Here is a 23,465-nt window from a genome sequence, read left to right on the forward strand (position 1 = left end):
AGTGGCTAACGAACGGGATCAGAGACGGTCTTGGTAGGTGTGCGGTGCTGTGCATGCTTGCCAAATCCCGAGGGTGCCGATACCAGTTAATGTCAAATGCCTCTTTTGTCGCATCACTAGTATACCTCAAACGACACAACAGGGTTGTTGTAAATTTTAAATGTTTTTCACCATAGCTGTAAAAATCTAAATTTATTAAACTTAAAAGTCATTTGTTTTCTAACTAATTTGTTTTAAGACCAGGTGTCCACGGAAATTCCCAAAATTTACAACTTTTAGTCACTTTCATTGAACTGGAAAAATTTCTCTCTTTATTACATCTAATATTACGAAGAAATCAGTCCACACTGTACTCGGTTAAGCTTTTGTTTAAGTAAAATTCCGGCTCTTTCAGCAGGGTTTTATTCGTATCCCCACTTCCCTAATCACTTAATTATTTAACTACTTCTTAAGTAGAAATAAGTTGAAACCAGTTACTTTGTACTCAAATATTTGTAGTCTCGGGAAAAAATTGGAAAGACAAATTTTTATGACACCAGATACATAAATTGTAAATTTAAGAAATATAAATTTTAGAGCTTTTTCTGTACCTCTTGCATCTCTCATTCATTAAATTTAGTTGTAAATATGCTACTAAAGTAACAGTTAATTTTTTAACATTATACAAAAATTGTACATGTTTTTTTCTACATCCCTTATAGATGGGACATACGAAATCGTAATATCACCGGTTTAACATTGAAATCTGTGAGTAATATAAAATCGGAAAGCGGAATAAAAATATCAAATATTTTAATGGATTTTTTTAACTCCTGTCAACTACATAGAACTGTCATAAAAACATACCAGTAAATTCTTATCAGTTGGGTTAAGTTATAAATCTACTTACGATTCATGTAATTGGGCGAGGGCAGCCAAATATCTAGCAGGCAGGCGGCTAACAGCCCAGAACCGGTCCTGGATAGAATTGAATGCGGTATACGTGTAGCATCCATCCAAGGTCCTAGGCTTCACCAGCTAAACTGGGTGAGGTTGGGGCTCTGTAAAGTGCATGAGGGAATCTGGCTTTTTGGATGCTGACAATACAGCGCTTCCACTCCGCCACTAATATTCGAATATACAATAGCAATTTTTTTTTTTCACATGTAGTATAGAAATTTGTAATAAGATACATAATGCGGATATAATAAAATATTGTGCGATTATTTTCATATAATTAAAATTAATATGTATTTTCTAAAAATCAATAATTGAAAAACAGTGGCATGTCGTCATTGGAAGCGGTGTATCCACTCCTCCCTTGTATTTTCTAAAAATAAATACATATTAATTTTAATTATATGAAAATAAATCGCACAATATTTTATTATAACCGCATTATGTATCTTATTACAAATTTCTATACTACACGTGAAAAAAAAAAGATAAGATTGCTATTGTATATTCAAATATTAGTGGCAGAGTGGAAGCACTGTATTGTCAGCATCCAAAAAGCCAGATTCGCGCATGTGCTTTACAGAACACCAATCTCACCCAGTTTAGCTGGTGAAGCCTAAGACCTTGGATGAATGCTACACGTATACCTTATTCAATTCTATCCAGGACCAGTTCCGGGCTGTTAGCCGCCTGCCTGCTAGATATTTGGCCGCCCTCACCCAATTACATGAATCACGNAATCTGGCTTTTTGGATGCTGACAATACAGTGCTTCCACTCTGCCACTAATATTTGAATATACAATAGCAATCTTATCTATTTTTTTTCACGTGTAGTATAGAAATTTGTAATAAGATACATAATGCGGTTATAATAAAATATTGTGCGATTTATTTTCATATAATTAAAATTAATATGTATTTATTTTTAGAAAATACAAGGGAGGAGTGGATACACCGCTTCCAATGACGACATGCCACTGTTTTTCAATATTCATTTATTGCACTGTTTAGGAAAAACTAATCATTTGAGATTTTATAAAAATTTTTGTGATATTATATAAAATCACAATAAACATTAGAAACATGCAAAAAGCAAAAGTATTAAAATTAATATAAAAACACTAACAAGTTTAAAACAGTTAATTTTCTTAGACATTAAAATTTCACTTGCAGAGTGCAGATATTTTTGAATTTAAGCTGTAAAATTTATTTTACTAATGTAAAATATAAAATATTTTCTATAATTTTTTGGATCAATAATTTACTGAAATTTTACCTCATTTCTCTTCAAACAGATAATTTTAACTTTGAATTAAGATGAATGAAAATTCCAGGAGTCCCAGCACTAGTATTTCTTCTGTGGGAAATGCTGCAGAAACAGCTATTCAAAAACTCCATGATAGATCTGCAGTATTTGGTTCTAAAACATCATTTGTAAGTATCATCATTGAATTTTTTATAGTCCTAATATGATTGATTAAAATTTCTTAAATACTCTTCTTTTTTAAATATTGAAGATGGTTTGCTCAGTTAAGCTACTACAATTGTGTAGTGACAATGAAAAATTTCATTCAAATATTTGTAAATGAAATAAATAACCAGGAATCTCATTTTACATTGGAGGGAATAGAATTTTTTTTCTCATGGATATCCCTGTATTTCATTTCTTAAGCTGATTTTTAAAAACTTCATTTTGAAGAGAACAAGTAAGTAAAATCATGAAGAGTGAATTTTATTTACTTGTACTTATTAGTATTTTATTTTTCTTATTGGACTGTGGTAAGTTGTAAATTTAACTGACTACATTTGGGCAATGAATAATGAAATAATTTATACAACTACTATTTATGTTTTTTGTAAAATATTTTCTAGCATTTTTCTTTTATTTAAACTTTTTATTGCTTCATCTGCTGATGTAAATATTTTTAACTTTATTTGTCAATTGTTGAATATCATCTTCATATTATATTATCATATTAATTGATCACATTAATGTTAATTCTCATCCAAAATATGATGAAATTGTTAAAAATGTTGGATTTTATTTAATATTCAATTCAATTCAAGTTTATTAGTGTAATTTGGAAAAAATTCCAGTACTTGGCAGAGAACAAAAAGAATTATCAAAACAATTGGTATAACAACTTAGGATCAAATTGGAAAGTTATGGTTTGTCTCATTTACTATTTTACAGTACAGAAACAGACTGGAATTACGGAACTTCTTTTTTGGTGGAGAATATGTATAATAATTCAATTGATCGTGAGATGAAAAGTTTACAAGAGTCAAAATTTCACCCATGGTATATAGTTAATTTAAATTTTCCTCCAGCAAATAATTATATTCATTATAAAATACCATTTGGAATGAAAAGATTTTATATGCAGATCAGACTAAACAATTTTTATATTATAGTTGAAGGGAATTATTTGGATATCAGGAATAAACAATGTAGGCTGTGTAATGACCAAATTTCTCTATATCATATAATTAGTTTGTGCAAGGGTTGCTCCAAACTTAGAGAACAGACTGGTATTTCCACCTTGTCAGCAATCAAATCTATGCAAGAATACTACCAAAAAATATTTCAGATGGGTCCAGTTATGATTACCAGAATATATCAGTTCTTTATTTAATATATTAAAACGGTTGAGAGCCTTAATGAATGATTTATAGATTTACTTTTATTGTTGTTCGTACTTCTATCCAATATTATGTCACTTGATTAAATGTATTAAATGTATGAATAGAAGATAATTTACCTAATAATTATTTATTTGTCGGAAGATATATTATATATTCTCTAATATTTGTAACCCAATGTACCCCTTGTAACTGGAATTTTTTTTCCAAATTACGCTAATAAACTTGAATTGAAGTTTTATTTAATATGGTTGAATTAGTATTTTTACTTTTGAATACATCAACTGATTAGATATTTATAATTTTACCGCTTAAATGATTTTCTAAGACTCACCAAACTGTTTTATTGGGTTGCAATTTGAAAAAAATTGTATACCTATAAATTCTCACTGTTGACCATCTGTGTGTCTTTCCTTAATCTCTAGAATTGAGTTAGATAGATGATATCCAAGACCAGATATGAAAAGCTTAGGGGCAAGAGGCCCCAATTAACTATACAGTAATACCTTGGTTTACATTGATTTTTTTTGCAAAAAATTTCTCTCTGATTTCATTAGTGTACCCATGTAACTTCCTGCTAATTTTGTGAAAACATAGGTCAATCCATGTGTTTTCCTGCTCAATGTGTCATTGTTTCTTGTTGTGTGAGCATTACCCCATGCATCTAGCCAAACAATTCCATTGCTTTCCTTTTAGCTCCATCTTGGGACCAAAGAAAGTTTTCAGAGCCAGCAACCCTTCAAATGCCATGTTAAATGTTTATTTATTCTTTACATTAGTCTTTTATATTCATTTCTTATTGTTTCTAGTGTTACAACACACTATTCATTCTCTGTAAAATGAATTTTGGTATGTATTTTGGAGTGTCTAGAATGAATTAATTGGATTTATATTGATTCATATGGAAATAAATGCCTCGGTTTCGGATTTTGCCGCTTCTTTTTGGGCGGATTATCAATGAAAACCAAGGTATTGCTGTATATGAATATCCAAAGCAATGGATATTCATATACAGCATGTTATTTCAATTCAAAACTTCCCCTGAAAGCAGCTAATAGATGCACAGCACAATTCCATTGCTAACAGAAAAGTATAATGTACTACAGTACTAATTTAAGATGGAGAGATTATACAGTGAATTCTCAATCTATTGTTTTTGGCGGGACTTTGGGGAAAACAACTGATGCGGGAATAAGATTGACATGGGAAATTTATGACATCTATGTTTGTTTTTTTTTTTTGTATGAAATGTGTATTATCCAGTGATAAGCTTATATGATGGCTTTCTATAATACAAAACGATATGGAGCATGTGTACTGGCATTCATTTATTCTACATTTTAAAAAAGTTGTTAAGAATATGTACTGGAATTTGCTCTGTTTTATTTTGGTAAGAATAATTAACCCTCTAGCAGCAAAAAACAAAAACATTGAATATTATCAATGAAAAGACAATACATATAAAAATAGTGATTGTGAATTGTTTTTTCTAATAATTAAGTTGTTTTTTGGAGTAAGGCATATTTATGAAATTATCATACAAAACCCTTTTAGCATACAGACATCATATACTGTACAAAATAATCATTCAAATATGATAATTATTGTACAGAAGACAACTCTGAGACAATGTGCTAATTTTTACCAGTGCTGTCAGGGTTTAAGAGGAAATGTTGCCAATAAAGTACAGTAAAGCAGTAGACAAAAAATAGTCAAAAATCACAATAAAAACTGGTTAGCTGTAGTCAAAGGGTATAACTTAAATTTGATGTGCTTTTTATTACACGAAAATCAGTGTTTAGTGCTCACAATTTAGTGCCCTCTATTGTGAGTAAAACAATTGATGCAGGGTAACATTTTTCTTTTAGTTAAAATATAGAATAAACATTGTAGGAAAACAAATGATGCAAGAATAAAGAAGACAGGAAATATTAACATTATGTATATGGGTCTTTATTCAGTACCGAGAAAACAACTGATAGATGTGGGAAAATTATTGATACGGAAATGATAGATCAAGAATTCATTGTAATGTATTTTAAATTAAATTAATTAAAAATATGATTAAAAATTGCATCCTGACATTGTCACAATAAAATAATTGCTTGTTGATATTAATATTGTTTTATCTGAATATTAGTTGGGATGTTTTTCCAATGTTAGAGAGAGAAAAAAATTTCTCTTAATTTATATTCAAGTCCAATTAAACCTTTTCTTGATTTCTATGATTGTTTGTGTACACATTGTACAGGATTAAATTGATACTAAAATTGGTGTGTTGATTGTTTAGTGATAGTAAATACTACGAAGTTGTAACACATCATGCTGCAGTCCACAAACTACAGTACATATGAGAATTAAGCGAGTGATATAATTTTAAATAATTGATTAGTCAATTGATTCTGTTCAAAACAATAAAAACAGTTTTTGTAATGTCTAATTAAAAAAGGAACTTTTGTGATAAAATAAGTTCTTAAAGTTATTTATAATAACTTAAATTTATTTTACATTATTACATTTTAACTTTAATATTTAAAAATATGATTTTATTGTATTGTTTCAAAATAAAATTTTTATTTAATGTAATAATCATAAACTAAAATGTATCTTTTACATATTTAAACATCTCAGAGCCCTATATTTTAGTAATGTGCCAAATGCTTGCCAGGTTGAATTTAGTAAGAGATGGTGCTTAATGCCTACCTCTAGTACCAAATTATTTAGAATTTTATTTAAAATAATAGTGGAAAGTAGCTCGATTATAATCCGGCAATTGTTTGACATCTTTTTAAAATATAAAGCAGGATAATTTTAGTGAGAAATGTTAAACATTGTCAATATTTTAAAATTACAATATTTTTTCCCAAATGTCAAGAAACAACTTCAAAAGTTTGGATGTGAGAAGGTTACTAGAATAAGAATCAAGTCACTATATTGGATTGTAGATTTGTTTTGTTTTGACTGTCATATCTTAAGCAACAAAGCCTGAGTTTCTGCTAAGCTCTGCCACATGATGGTAATTTTATCACTGGTGAAACAAATTGTTGATGAATGATACACATCATTAACTGACCTGCATACTGATCATAATGCTGCTTTGATAGTGGTTTGTGAGTAATCAGAATGCAAATATTGCCATTCAATTACTCATACAACAAGACTGGTACAGAGTAAATATTACTATGCACTATTGACTGTAATGACATTGTCTCATATTTAGGTTTTGTTTTCGAATAGTCATAAAACTGCAAGTATATTTTCCAGAATGCACACGAAATTTGCACTGAAACCTTCTTTCTTCAGTGTAATGTATATACTGGGCAGCCTACTGCCCCCTGCACACAGAATGTTGTCTTGATTTTGCTCTACAACTTTTATTAATTTCATTTTTATTGATATTGACAAAATAGAAGCTAAATTACAATTTGTCACTTATAGATGTCCAATGCAGACATTTCTTGATATAAATCACAAACTCTGAGTAGAGTTTTCTGATTGTCAATCAATCAAACTCAGTAGAGTTTTCTGATTGATTTCATAATTGTCAGTCAATCAGAAAACTCTGAGTAGAGTTTTCTGATTGACTGACTAATTATGATTTTAAATATGATGTGTAAAAGTTACTAAGAAAGCAATCAAAAATTTATTTATACTGAGTGATTTCCAATCTCTAAATATTTGTAATATAAATTCATAAAAATATTACTACTAAGGTAATTTTAAAAAAAAGGTAACTGAACATGAATGCTTTTTCATAATCAGTTGCACAGATATAAATATTTTTCATATATTCTTGTAGTACTTTTTAAATTAGAATAACAGAATTATAAAAGATTGACAGAGAAGACACAATTATAAGACTTGAAGAAACATTGTATAAACAACTTGGATGGAACAGAGAATGATTTGCTGTTCAAAGCAGTTGAAGAGCATGTTGACAGTCATGAAATAGGAAACAGGAATAATGACAATGAAAATTCTTTGAAGATTAATATGAAGAGGAATTCTTTCAATGACTTTCCAGATTTTCTGTATGCAAATAAAAGTAATAATGAAAGGTTGACTTATATTCAGGTTCCTCTTTTTCTCAGAGTAAGAGTAAACGTTCCAAAATTGGGAATTAAATTATGTCCAGGACTAATAAGTCAACTTGTTTTGGGGGAAATAAGATATTTATGTAGTTTAAAATTCCAATATTATTTAAATGAAGTTTACAAATTTATAAAATTTAAAAAGGATTAATAGAGTCCAGAAATGTTATCTTTTGCACATGCCAAATCTTAATTTCAGTACAGTATTGATAGGTTATATTGAAAATACTTGATTGAAAATTTTTTTCAGTATCATCAAAATATTTCTGCAACTATTTATTATTTTATGCAAAGTATGAAAAGTTTGATATTGGGATTATAATTGGAATTTATACTGCAAAATAAAACTTGTTTTTGTTAGTTTTAGCTATAGTATTAAATATTCCATGTTATAATTTTACTTTCTTCTAATAATAAAATTACACAAAACTGTAAGTTATAGTTATTATGTTTATTATATTTTAAAATTATAATGTAAAAAAAGTATATTTAATAAAATATTTTATTATTATTACAATAAAATTTTAAGTATTAAATAAAATTTTCTTTTTCAGACAATGGAAAACAGTATTTCAACCGATCATGAAGTAGATCATTTAGTACCTGAAAGGATAAATGCAATTAGTTACAATCATAAAAGACTTCAACCTTTCCCAGATGATTCTGGTTTAGAATCAAATACATTAAAAGACTATGCTAGTTATTCAGACTCTAATAGAACAACGTAATACAAAAATATCTTTTATAAAGATTAAAATCTATAATTTGGCAATATTTTTAACAATTTTTTTTAATTTTAGAAATACTCAAACTATGATGCATTTATTGAAAGGAAATATAGGAACAGGAATCTTAGCTATACCCTCATCATTTGCAAATGCAGGAATGGTGGTAAGTTTATCATAACTTAGCTATATAGAATCACATTATATATCATATATATATATAAACACATAATATCTAAGTATTATCATATGCAGACAATTGTAAACTTTCCACCTCTTGAGAAATATTTTCATACATACTTATACAAGATTTTCACATAGGAGAACTCAATTTTTTTTCCTCTCGTTTTTTATAATTTTCTAATTTCTAATTTTCAACAATTAAGCACTTCAAACAACCTTTACAACTCCAGTGGTATGTGTTTGCACCTTAGCAAACATTTTCAACCTCATCGAGGTCTTCACCAGGCTACTTTAATTAGGAATTCGAACGCGTTTGGAAAGGAACGTATACGATTCAAAATTTATAAAAACAGATTTAAGAATACTCATGGAACGTTATGCATGCGCTGAAATAACTGTAAAGCACATGTAATATCAAGTTTGTGTAACGGTAGAAGCAGATGAAGTATACACTCTCATTTATGGAGATGAGTTCCCTCATAACAAAACTTCCACGCGCTAGATTTACCGACTGCATCCCTGGAGTTGATGCACGTGCCACATAATCCTGCCTTGTATATTTCTAGAGTTTCCATCATTCTCAGTTGATCAGTGCGATGTGAGAGCCTGATCATGTGGGCATTTTGTATGTCGGCTGTGATTCCCGGTTCAGTGGCAACCATTGAGAGGGCGGTGGTGTGTTTTTTTATTGTCGATGTCATGTTTGTGCTCACACAGCCTTTTGTGAAGGGAGCGTTTGGTTGAGCACACATAAACCAAACTGCTGTTAAATCTATCATCCCAAAATGGGATAGCATATACCCCTGGTGCGTGTTTTAAGTAGATTGCGTCTTTCCCGTTGCGAAACAAGTTGTAAACCAATCTATGCCTTTTATAAGCTATCCTAGTTTTATTGATGGATGAAATTTTTTTGTATATTGCGTCCAGATGGTGGTTGTACCCACAATTTTTCTTCTACACTTGTTATCCAAATGCTACCCATGGACATTGGTAGTATCTCGTGCGCAAACTTGTGTGTAAGCGCGAGCGATATTATGTACTAAGTTCTTATTATACCCATGTTGTGTGGCCATTTCCTGAACGTGTCTAAGTTCAGCTATGGTGTCTTGATAATTGGAGTGGTGCGTGAACACCCTCTTAGTTAAGGCCCTAAAAGCCGCGATCTTGTAGGAGTAAGGATCCTCAGAGTTAGCGGGGATGAAAAGCGGTACATAGGACTCTTTGTAATAGACCTTGGATGTGATCACATTATCCTTAATTTGAAGGTCCAAGTCCAGAAAATGCGTGGCAGTGTTGCTTTTTTGGTCCAATTTGATGTGCAGGCCATAGGGGTTGTCATTCATTGAGTTAATGAACTGGTTGATGTTGGGTTCTGTTTTCCATATGATAAAGATATCATCAACATATCTCCTGTACAGGAGGATGTTGGAAAGGTACAAGGGGATGATTTGTTGTTCCAACTTCCTGATTACCAGCTCACATAAATCACCCGAGAGGGGGAACTCTCCGCTTTTAGAGGTAGGTTTGTTATTAAAACGGAAGAAGGACAAATAACATAAGATGTGCACTAACTCAGAATGACAAAGGCATGAGATGGCTTAAATTAAATACACTAAATATTCTATGTTGAATGGAGGGTGTCATATATGCCATGAAATATGGTAAATATTTTTATTTTATATTTGCTTTCATGTATTTAATTTCTTCAGATAAATATTTATTATTAATTTTATATGTAAAATTTCCAAATATTGTGGATAATTATTATAATTTTAAATTATATATTTAAATAGACATTGGATAAATGTGTATAAAATGTATAAAAAATCAATATAACATTAATAAATACACTAATAATATATTTATGTATACTTGCACACATGCATGGTGATTGTAATTAATGTCAATACTATCTACAGAGAAATTTGCAGTCCGTATGCAACTAAAACTGATATAGTGATATTTCAAAACATTTCCATTAAAAAAATTGTCAAAATTTACCATTATGGTAATTAGTGCTGTAAGCAATGAAAACTGTTTCTTTTGAATAAGCACCTGTATAGTTACAGCCAAGTTCTGAGTATAAAAATGGCTAAAATTGTTTATTCTTATCAGCTACAATAGCCATTACTTTTCTGGAATGAGCATTTCTTGAGCTGTTTCATAACACTGCTGCAGCTGCTCTTTGAGAATTTTTTCCATCATCAGAATTTACACCAGAGACTATTGACTTCAAGCTCATAATGAAAGGATTATTCAGTTTGAGGAAACTGGTTATTTGAGAGTTCAATCCAATCAAAACTACAAACCAGGCTTTTACAAGTTGTTAAAGATAGGCACAGAATAATGTAACCAACTATCCGTGTTTAGTGGTTTTATCCACTCAACCACTGGTGGGCCATGATGCGCAAAAATGTAGGCAGATTTTTACCTTTTCTTTTTAAATCTTTGTAAGAAATCAACTTGCTTAATAAAAAAAAATCTAAATTTTTATCAAAGCAGAAAAATCAAATTTTATGAATATGTATTTCAGAATGAATTGTTTTTTCTGAAATAAAACTACTTAAAAGTCAATTATTTGTCACAATTTTTTATGTAAATGATCATTAGTCACTTTTTTGAGGATAGAACTTGTTACCAAGCTTACTACTGGTATAAACATTTTTTCAAGTTTATGAGAACTCATAAAAATGTTCAGGGTAGTCAAGATCGCTTTTGATATAATTTTGAACAAATAAAGAATCCAAGCAAAGAACACAGCATTAATGCTCAAAGTGCATTAAGGAATGAATTTGAAGAGCTTAATGCAAAAAAGACTGGGAGCACTAAATCCAAATAATGTAATTTTTTTCATCTTTTTTAATAAAATTATTTAAAATTTTAGCTGCAAAATAATATGATTAAAATTTAAGTTTAATGGCATTTTTTTTATTATCTTGTAATTTTTATAGACTTTATGACCCATTATTAAATTGGTTTAATAATTTAAGTGAAAAAAAAATCATATTTTAAATTAAAGTTGTTTTCTCCCTGTTAAATAGTGTTGATTCAGTTAGTATAGTTAATGTGTTCTAGAAAACTACTACATTACTTTGAGTATTTGTGTAATAACTTCACAAATGCTTTTAATAATAATTTTTACAAGTAAAAGTATTTCAAAAATATTAAAATGAAATATCAGCTTTATTATTTGAAGACAGTAGTTAATACTATTTATATGTTGTCTACATTAACTAGTAACTAGCATATAAAAAGTAATGCGGAGATTGGGTTAGTGAAAATTAAGTTTAATTATAAATATACAGTGGAACCTCGGTATACGACCTTAATCCGTTCCTGGTGTTTGGACTTATACCGAATAGGACGTATACCAAACCAACCTTTTCCATAAGAAGTAATGTAAAAATGATTAATCCGTTCTCATGTAAAAAAAATGGCTGGCTTTAAACACCTCACTTTCCTCGCTAGTTTCTGCTTGATTTTTCATGAGATCAGCATGTATCCTTTTAACTTTCTCGCAAATAATTTCTTCCAATACGCTGTCGCCGGCACACTGTTTTTCAGTTATCCAAAGCAAAAGCAATTTCTTGACATGATCTGATGTCTTCGATCTCTGTTTAAAAATTGATTTAACCCCTTTTGCAACGTTAGCAAATTTAATGTCTTTATTTTTCACGATTGTCGATATTGTCGTTCTCGGAATACGGTATGCAACAGTTAAATCTCGAACACGCATGCCACCTTCATATTTCTCAACAATCTCTTTTTTCAGTTCCGTTGTGATTCTAGTCATTTTTTTATTTTTCTGTTGCCCTTTTGCAATTGTGAGACCCGAAAGGCCCTGGGTCTAATTTAATAATTTTTATTAAATATGTTTAAATATCGACACAAAATATTACTTCATTTTTTGTGAAAACTAGTGTTTTGGACGTGGGAAAAAACCAGATAACAGATGCTACTTCCTTTCATAGAAGAGAACATCCTCTGACTTTCCCTTATCTGGTAAAAAAATCTCACTCAGATGGGAAATGGTTACCCCTCATTCATTCCCCTTTCGTCTGTTCTCATGGAAGAGTTACTGGCTGATGATTGGTCGAAATTCAGGAGATATAAGGGAAATTAGTCTGAATTCGGGGAGTTCTTCGACAGATCCGAGGCGTCAAAACTCCACACAGTTCTCCTCCTGATGACCAACGCCCTTAAACGAGTCCCATAGACTAAGTTCTGAGTCTGAACTTAGTGAAGATACTTTTATATTTGTGCACGTATTGATCTCCCGTACGAAGAAGTAAATGAACTCTATCTACAAGGTGTCCCTTACATACAGAGAGGAAGACGAATGACAATTAAACAGGTCGTATGCTTTATAATAATTTTGTGAGCTCTCTCTCTCGATCGCGCATCAGTATAGAATAAGTCTAAGCCAATATCGTGTAATCTAATTGTCGTTTTATTATCCCTCGTTCATTGATGTTTGTATTCGTTGTTTTTGGATTATTAAATTTACACTCGTTAAATTTTACTTAAATGTCTCTTAGATTGATTCCGAAACAGATCTCACACGCGTGTTTGCCCGCGGAATTTAATTGACAAACTGGTGTCAGTCCTGACGAGCATCTGGACTTCGCAGTTCGGATCATATAGCGGTTATCGCTCTCCTATGAAATATTTAAGATCAGATCTAGTGATCTGCATCCTAGAGAACTAGTCCTACCGACTGGTGCCGATTAAGTGTTACACGAGTACTACCTACTCCGTAACCCCGGCTACTCTCTCACAATTCATGATTAATAAAAATAATAAAATGTTACTTACAAATTAAAAATCAGAAAAAATTTAACAAAGTTATAAACCGTAGCACCGCGAACGTCTAGTCTAGTGTAGTATACCGATAGTGCTACTTGTTCATACATGGCTCGTATAATTGAATTAAGTCGTATACTGAGCAAAATTTGTTTCGTCCAAACAGGACGTATTCCGAATTGGACGTATTCTAAAGCAGACGTATACCGAGGTTCCACTGTATAGTGAAATCTCATTAGCATCTTCCTTTTGATACTTTCAAAACTGAATTCTTAATTTTTTTTGCAGTATTTAAGAAGTGTGATTCTTATGGTTTGCTATAGTGATTTTAAGTCAAAATTTAATGAACTTATTTTTAGATTCTCAATGTTTTATAAAAGATTTATTTACAGATTACATTAATTCTCTTTCAGTTGGGGGCTATAGGAATACCAATAATGGGTATTATTTGTGTTCATTGCATGCACGTTATTGTGAATTGTAGTAAAGTTGTTTCAAAGAGGTAAATATTTCAAATTATTGACTAATCTTTGAATTATTTCATTAAGAATTTTTTTTTATTTTAACTGTTCAAGAATTACTGTTTGTAATTTTAAATGAGATTAAGTTTAGTACTTCAATGAGTTTTTATTTGATGTTTGAATCTAGTATTTTTCTCTTTAATGGGATGAAAACAGAATAAAGAAAAAATTCTCTTTATTCCATTTTATTTATTATTTTTTAATATTTAATTTTTATATTAAGTTAAACTTTAATAATGTTGCTTTTAGAATTGGTACTCGTTCTTTGGATTATGCAGGCGTTGCAGAATATTCATTAAAAACTGGACCACGTAGATTAAGAAAACTTTCAGGAATAGCAAGGTATGTATTTTAACTATATTAAACTTTAATTTTATTGAAATTATTTTTATATACAGCTGTGGCTTTGATGCTCAGTTTTGAACTGAATTATATAAAGTATATACAGGAAATCCTTGTTTGTTTTGAATTCAAGAAATAAAATAAGCATGATTTTGAATTGAGTTTCAAATTATCCAAGATTTACATATTTCTGTACAATATGCCAAATTCCATGTGACTAATGTAATTTATTAAGCTAATGGAATAGGATATGGCTATGTATACAGAATGCTATTTTTGTTAATTAATAAAAATAATATAAATAAACTGCAGGTAAACAACACTTGTTTAGTGAAAATCTCACAAGTTATCAGATAGATTTATAAAAAAATTAAGCAGAATTCCTTGAAATGTAGCTCAAGTTATTTTTAAAGTGGTCCAAAAAGTAGTAAGTTGCCCAAATGTAGTAGCCTAAAGCCCTACAAATACCTTAACCTATCCCATGTTGAAATTTTTCTCTGTTGCATGTGGTTGCCATGTTCAATTTTTGATGATGTTAAACCTAATGAAAAATTTTTTAAAATAATAATCATGGCTACTGTATCATAAAAATTATTTTTTTATTTTGCACAAACAAAATAAATATATTGTAAAATATAAAAACAAAAAAATTATATTTCAAAAGTTCATTTTAATATAAAAATTTTGACGCATAGCGACATCTAGTATCAAAAACATTTTGATGGAGAAACAAGTATATTCAGGGTCAATGGGTTAGGTCAAGTGACGTCAACACAAAAATATTTGGGAACAACACAAGACAGGTTAATCTGCTATATGTAGCCTAATCTTACAATCCCAAAAATCAGCCACATTTTATGAGATAAGAGAAAACAAGGATAGTGCATGTGTAAGGTGACATCTGAAAATGTGTTACTGAAAAAGTAAAGCCGTATTGATCATATTACAGTTGTTCTTTGTCTATTGTTCTCTTATAGCATGAAGGCACTGCAATCTAAATGAATAAATTAAAGTATGCTTATCACAGTAAAGACAGAATTTTCACTTCAAATTTTGAAGTAGCTGTATTTCGAACTGAATTCTTAAACACCAACCGTATGCAAAAAATCTATCGGGCTAGTTTAAGGCTAATTACTAAATGAATTACGTAACCAATTTGGCTCTAGAGGTAAGCATTAGGCACCATCTCTTATTAACTCTAATAATTATAAATTAATTAATTAATTTAAATAATTGAGAACCTCTGGGAGAAAAAATCGGCCTGGAGCGGGACTCGAACCCACGACTCCTGCTTACTGTGCAGATGCGTTGCCAGTTACACTATCCAGACCTCCAGTCTGATCTCCTCTTCCAGTGCATATAAGCTAACTATATTTTCGGCATACGGTTGGTGTTTAGCTATATTATATATCGGGTTTAGCGATGTTTGTATAACTGAATTCCTTAACATGTAAATCTCTATATCCATGGCTGGGACAAAAGTACAGTTACAAACTAATGGGATTTTGAACTATTCAAGTTCAAATTAATGAGGATTTCCTGTATGGACTTGTGTGTAATTGAATTCAAAACATTGAGCATCAAAGCTATAACTATATTCAAAATAATAAAATTTTCAAATTTTTTTGTGTGTACTTGCATACATTGTATGTCAAAAATGAAATTTGTTTAATATAAGTGTATATTGTATACTAGTTAGTTGTAATCCTGTTTTTTATATCATTAATACTTACCCTGCTGGTCCAGTTGACATAGTTACTTACCTGTGTGCTGACTGATTTAAGCGATTTTACAGTATTTTCTACTGAAAATAAAAAACGATTAACTAAAGCTAGGTAAAAAGTAAAAACAGTGTCTGATATTGGGAACATTTATCTGTACATTACTCAATTTTGATGTGTGTGCGCTTTGTTTTTATGTATTATACTTTAATGTTATTTGGACATGTTTTAGAGATAAAGACAAAATAAAAAAAAATAAAAAACTGCAATATAGCTATAAAATTTGTATTTTTATGTATGAAATATGTAGTACATTGATGAATTTATTCAAAATAATGATGTACTGTATCAATATTATTAGTAGACTTATTTCCGACTGTAGCTGTTTTCGTAATTGAGTATGTTTGGCAAATGTACATAAGATGGCATTAGCACTATCTGAAATTTAGGAATTTGACTTTTGTATTGATAATATCTAAAAAGTATATAAATTATGTAATATCATATAAACTATACAGGTTTAAAATAATAACGAAATTACATGGCTTATTTCTATTTGTTCAATCTCAGTTAGGCCTAAATCATAATCGCAACATTTTCGTCAGATAAATCAATATAATCGGCATTATATTTGTTGATTTTTTTATTAATGAATTCAAACAATTATTAGTTAGTACGTTAATGCACCATATCTAAACTTAACTTATATATAAAAAATAAAACTACTCAATATTCACTTGCAAAATATGGCGACAAAACTTCGAATCAGACTATTATCGCGGTTGTACAAAATCACTTATATTTCAAATTTCTGAATAAATAGTTCCCACTATTTATTAACAGACACACTAAAATACACAAAGAAAACATTACATCTTCAGCAATGAAAATATGATGTTTTAAAGCTAGAAATAACTTGATATATAGACTTTAGTAAAAAACGTAATATTACGTTTCTCGTTTTAACCAAAGTCTTCACAAAATGTAATATTACATTCGTAGCAGAGTAAGTGTTAATTAAAAACAGAAATAATGTAACCATTATACAGTTTTACCTATTTTCACAATTTGTAAATAGATTTTCATTCTAGTTTTTAATTTCTCATAACTAGTTAATAAACTCAGTTATATGTAATTCTATTTTTCCAATTTTATAAATGTGTGATATGTGTATATTTTTAAATAGGTGATACATTAATAAATTAATAAGCTTATTTATTTAGATATTTATTTTAATCTACTATGAATATCATCATGTATATTTCTATCAATTTAGTATTTTCAAACATTATGTAATATAGCTAGTTCTAAATTATAAGCTATTTACATAGGATTTTCAAATGAAGTTATTTTAATATTCACATTAAATGTAAATCTTGACCTGCTTGGTCTTTTGGATCTTATTAATTCATATCCTAAATATATCTATCATTTTAAGAATTTATTTATTTACAGAATTTTCTTACAGAAGAAAATTTACTTAACTGAAACTGTCAAATAATGAATGAAAGTTTCTAAATGAAATAAGTGATTCTTGTTATACATTCATCTTATGCTTTTTTTCAAACAATAGATTGATAAATATTAAAAAGTTAATATAAAACCTGAAATATTGTTAAAACAACTTACTAAATTAGAAAAAAGCTTATTTCGGTAGCTAAAAGAGAGAATATTTGTATACTAAATTTCTAATGATTGATTAATGTAATAATCTAGCTTATATTTTTCTAATAATAAACAATGCTTTTTTGCCCTCGACTATAAATTAGACAGAATTAGATAACCTAATAAATAGGGTATAACAATTTGCAGGGCTTATCACACCAAGGCCGACAGAAAGAAGGACCAGAACTTTTATAAAAAAAAGGATTGGTCTTTAATAATCACATTTCAAATTTAGGTAAGTATGTATTTCGGGTACAAGGACACCTCATCAGCTTACAAACACATGGTAACAACTTAACAAATACAACACCAATAACCAGCCAATACAACAGGATAACCAACATATGCAGTGCACTGCATTTACAATTTCTCAATGTAACCCATACACTAAAAACTAAAATATCAAGTATAAATTTGAATACAATGACAATGTGGTATAACGTATTATCTGGGACCAGTAAATGTCAGTCTCTCCGACATTTTCCAAATTCTGGTAGACGGTTACACTATTAATAATAAATATTGTTAAGTATATTAAATAACACAAAAAAAGGGGAGGAAGCTAACAATGAACTTACTCTTATTACAACCAATTGGTCTCCAGATTTTAACACAAACAAAATACATCTGATCTATAAGACTTTGTGAAGACAACTGCTCTGTCACAATGCATTTTTACAAAGCAATGTGACTATACTCCCACATCTGTTCAGCATCTGTTTCAAGGTTTAGGTGAAAAGGATGTCAATCCACCGCTCATGTAGCTTCAGTCCCACGTTGTTATTAATTCTGATGTCTTCCTGTATTTTCAGAATTTCTAAGTGTTCCTGTAGTCTTCTTTTTAGTTAATTGTTTTCTGTCATAATACACTTGATACTATCTTTTAAAATTTCACAACCTTCAGTGTTGCAATGTTGTGCCACTAATGATGATATCAAATTATTTTTAATGGCATATATATGTTCTTTAATCCTTGTCTTTAATTTTCTTCCAGTTTCCCCTATGTATCTTTTTTTATGTGAACAACTGCAATCTAATGAATCAACTACATTATCTTTTTCTAAATCATTATGTTCATTATTTTCATGTTTACTGTTAATCAATTTTGCTATGATTCTTGTGTGGTTTGGTACTAAAATAATATCTAATCTTTTTAATTTGTTTTTTAATTTTTCAAAAACACCAAAAACATATTCTATTTTTAGATAAGACTATCTAAAAATAGAATATGTTTTTGGTGTTTTTGATAAGACTATCTAAAAATAGAATATGTTTTTGGTGTTTTAGATAAGACTATCTAAAAATAGAATATGTTTTTGGTGTTTTTGAAAAATTAAAAAACAAATTAAAAAGATTAGATATTATTTTAGTACCAAACCACACAAGAATCATAGCAAAATTGATTAACAGTAAACATGAAAATAATGAACATAATGATTTAGAAAAAGATAATGTAGTTGATTCATTAGATTGCAGTTGTTCACATAAAAAAAGATACATAGGGGAAACTGGAAGAAAATTAAAGACAAGGATTAAAGAACATATATATGCCATTAAAAATAATTTGATATCATCATTAGTGGCACAACATTGCAACACTGAAGGTTGTGAAATTTTAAAAGATAGTATCAAGTGTATTATGACAGAAAACAATTAACTAAAAAGAAGACTACAGGAACACCTAGAAATTCTGAAAATACAGGAAGACATCAGAATTAATAACAACGTGGGACTGAAGCTACATGAGCGGTGGATTGACATCCTTTTCACCTAAACCTTGAAACAGATGCTGAACAGATGTGGGAGTATAGTCACATTGCTTTGTAAAAATGCATTGTGACAGAGCAGTTGACTTCACAAAGTCTTATAGATCAGATGTATTTTGTTTGTGTTAAAATCTGGAGACCAATTGGTTGTAATAAGAGTAAGTTCATTGTTAGCTTCCTCCCCTTTTTTTGTGTTATTTAATATACTTAACAATATTTATTATTAATAGTGTAACCGTCTACCAGAATTTGGAAAATGTCGGAGAGACTGACATTTACTGGTCCCAGATAATACGTTATACCACATTGTCATTGTATTCAAATTTATACTTGATATTTTAGTTTTTAGTGTATGGGTTACATTGAGAAATTGTAAATGCAGTGCACTGCATATGTTGGTTATCCTGTTGTATTGGCTGGTTATTGGTGTTGTATTTGTTAAGTTGTTACCATGTGTTTGTAAGCTGATGAGGTGTCCTTGTACCCGAAATACATACTTACCTAAATTTGAAATGTGATTATTAAAGACCAATCCTTTTTTTTATAAAAGTTCTGGTTTTTCTTTCTGTCGGCCTTGGTGTGATAAGCCCTGCAAATTGTTATACCCTATTTATTAGGTTATCTAATTCTGTCTAATTTATATTTTTCTATTGAGTTTTCTTGAACAAAGAAAAATATTTATATAGATTTATTCATAAGAGCAGTTATTTGTTGTTCAGAGACAAGACAATATTGTGAAAATAAAACATCTATTTTATGGATTTAGTACTGACTAATATAAAAGAATATGTTCATTAATTCATAATAAAGCAATTCTGTAAGAAATATACTAATAATGTGCACATTTAAAATTATATATGAAAAAATAATTTTATTTGACTTTCATTATACTTGTAGAAATTTCAGATTTGTGTCTTTGCTTTCAAAACTATATACTTTATTATTTAATAAAGTAAAATTATAGCCAAACATTTTTATGGAATTATTTTATTTTAAAGAATTCTAATAAAATATTTTATATAGGAAACTGGTTAATATGATGCTCCTACTAACTCAATTTGGATTCTGCTGTGTGTATTTCATTTTTGTATCTGATAGTTTGAGGCAGGTAAGTGATTTATCATTTAACAGAAAAGTTTAATAATCATGTAAAATTAAAATTTATCAGAAAAATGTGCACTATAAATAGGCTATTATAGCCCTAAATAAGAGGCTGGATGGCTGAGGTAGTTAAGGCATTAGCCTACCACTCAATGGGACATGGGATTGTATACAGCTGCAGTAAGGCATAGCCAAAACTTGTGGTCATGGAAAAAAGGTCTGTGCCTACAGAGCAGTCAAAAATGGAAAAACCCCAATTAAAGCATTCAGAGATGCAGACTGTCTTTTTAAAAATATACTATTGTATATATAAATAATTTTTAAGTCATATTCTCTCTTATAACTAAATTCTATTCTAATGCAAAAGTTTTCAGGAGAAAGACTAACATCAATGTTTGTTGCTGTTCAGTTTAACATGAATATTTTTAAAAATATTCACATTAAACTCTACTAAAATTCTTCTAAGTAAAACATTGTCATTAAAACTAACATAATGCAATAGTCTGAATTTGATAGAACATATTTGCTGATTGTATGCAGTTGAGATGAAGTTATTCTGGTTGGGCTGCAATTTGAAAAAAATTGTAGACCTATAAATTCCCACTGTTGTCCGTCAGTCTGTCTTTCCTCGAATGGAGTTTGATAAATGAAATTTGAGATCATATATGGAAACCTTAGAGGCAGGAGGCCCTGATTAACTATATATAAAATTCCAATTCAAATCTAAAGTTGTGTTATTTCAATTCAAAACTTTTCCCCTGAAAGGTATTAGATAGATTGTTATTGGAAAAATATGATGTATGGGGGCAAGCCACTACTAAATTGAGGTGGTGAGCATATATTTTAAATAAAATAAAAATAAGATTAAAAATTGCAGCTTAGAATTGTAGTGATCACAATAAATAATTGCTTGTTCTATTAAAATTATTTTGTCATGTATAACTAGGAATTTGGTATTAATGACAAAATTATGTTGAAAATTAAGCAATACTTATACAAAAAATAATTTATTAGTGAAATTCATTAAAAAATTTTTACAATATTTTTACAAGCTGTTTAAAACACACAAATGTTTTTCAGTTTTTAATTAATTGTTTTACTTTGTCTTGACTATATGGATTTTCAAATTGATAACATCTAAGTTTAAAAATTACCTCCTTTAGGCATGATTAATAAATTATTTAACAGCAACACTAAAAGAGATCATAATGAAACTTATTCTATAAGTCTGATTAATAAATAATTGATACCCCATGATAAGTATACAGTCAACTCCCATAACATGGTAGATACGTTCCAGTTTTTATGAATCCATTTTCTACGAGCCCTTAAATACATGAGCCAATCACAGCCCGGCACATATGCAGTTTATGGACTACAGCTGTTTGAAAGGTTTCTTCCATAAAATTAATCAATTCTAGACTAATTTGACTCAACATTTCCAAAATACATATAATTTTTTGGAAATAATCCATATAAACTATGCTATAAACAAAAATTGTAGGATTACTTACCAAGTGTGCACCATTCGACGACGCCATTGCTTAAGCTTGTTTTCTTCATGGAGCTTGTCATCGAATGGCGCTCATGTGCTTCCTGATAAATTATTTTTTTTGCGAAAAATTTGCTGAACTTTGGAGACATCATTAATATAAATATAATTATTTGGACGTTAAATAATAAATGGTTTTTAGTAGGTCCACTGCTCATTTAAACTCAACGGTTTGTACAATATTCACTATTGGTCTAGATTCGACCAATCCTGTCGCGACACGAGTCAGCGATGACATTTTACTGAATTATAGGAGTTTTTTAGCATGTCTGTACGAATACTGTCGCAATTTTTTCGCCATCATATAGGAATCCGAACTATATGAACCCATTTTATAGGGGGGTCTACTGTATTAATATAATAGGATCAAATGCTTTTTTCACATTTTATCTGTTTTACTAGAATACTTTAGTGAGTATATTTAAACAGTGAGTTTTATGAATTAAATATTCTTTGTCACAATATGAAGTTAAAGTTAAAATCTTCCCAGAAACAATTTCAAAATATATTTATTTATACAAAACTATTAAAAACTAGAATATCAGATGGAAAGTAATGGAAGCAATATTAAAATGGACCTAATGCTGCAAGATGCTTTCTTATCATGAAATCTTTAAGATGGTTTTTCAATTGTAAAAATGTTCTTTGTCATTCTTCAAATGAGTTTAGAGTTTGTTGTTATTTGAAATTACATGAGAGAGATGAAATAATCAACAGTTGTTTGTCTTAAATTGTTGACTTTTTAATGACAATGTTAATTTTAAATCATATTCAATGTTGATTTTATTGTCTTCATCTGAAGCAACAGATTCTTTTTAGGAATTGTTATTTTCAATGTCATTGTGTTTAATGTTTCGTAGCCTTAAATAACTAATTCAAAGTAAAATTTTACATGGAAAATGTCTCAATTAAAATAATTTTTAATATGTCATAATTTGATAATTTGTTAGAATAAAATCAAACTCATAAGTAACTTATAGTAAAAGTGACATTTTCATTAAATGTTTGTGAATACTTTTATAAACATTTTGAAATTTTTATATGAAAGCAAAGTTTTATTTTAAATGTTTGTTTAACTGGAAGAAAAAATATTTATATCAAATTAAAACTCCTTTAATCTCCCCCTAAGTTTAAGATTTAAAAAATATTTATTTTATATACCAGAATTTCCTATTTTAAGATAGTCTATCATATTTTAGCAGCATTTTAACTAAATTTTATAACATATTAAAATGTAGTTATTTCATCCATTAAAGGAGCACTGTTCATCTTTATAAACTCATAAAGTGGGTAATCAATGAGAGTTAGATAACACAAAAGATAAGTTTTCAGCATTCCTGCTTATTTCAGAAAGCATTAAATGTGGATGATCTAGATTATCTTAAAAATGAACTTTATTTTTTCATGAACATTAT

At 29.2% G+C, this 23,465-nt stretch overlaps 1 protein-coding gene across 5 annotated transcripts in view; it reads left to right on the plus strand.

Moving 5' to 3' along the window:
• Positions 1–23,465, plus strand: part of LOC111639300 (proton-coupled amino acid transporter 1-like) — a 44,458-nt gene that overhangs the window by 11,204 nt on the left and 9,789 nt on the right. For 4 of the 5 annotated variants that reach the window (XM_023385153.1, XM_023385148.1, XM_023385149.1 and 1 more), the window contains 6 exons: positions 2,233–2,371; positions 8,226–8,395; positions 8,472–8,562; positions 13,796–13,884; positions 14,153–14,245; positions 20,421–20,505. In XM_023385153.1, coding sequence (XP_023240921.1) covers positions 2,255–2,371; positions 8,226–8,395; positions 8,472–8,562; positions 13,796–13,884; positions 14,153–14,245; positions 20,421–20,505 — 645 coding nt within the window. In that variant the 5' untranslated portion in view covers positions 2,233–2,254. Of the gene's footprint in view, positions 1–2,230; positions 2,372–2,454; positions 2,644–8,225; positions 8,396–8,471; positions 8,563–13,795; positions 13,885–14,152; positions 14,246–20,420; positions 20,506–23,465 lie in introns of those variants that run through there. The other variant, XM_023385152.1, reaches the window with a different exon arrangement.

The sequence above is a fragment of the Centruroides sculpturatus genome, unplaced genomic scaffold, assembly GCF_000671375.1.
Source record: "Centruroides sculpturatus isolate CEXI.00-Female unplaced genomic scaffold, Cexi_2.0 scaffold1193, whole genome shotgun sequence".
NCBI lineage: Eukaryota > Metazoa > Arthropoda > Arachnida > Scorpiones > Buthidae > Centruroides > Centruroides sculpturatus.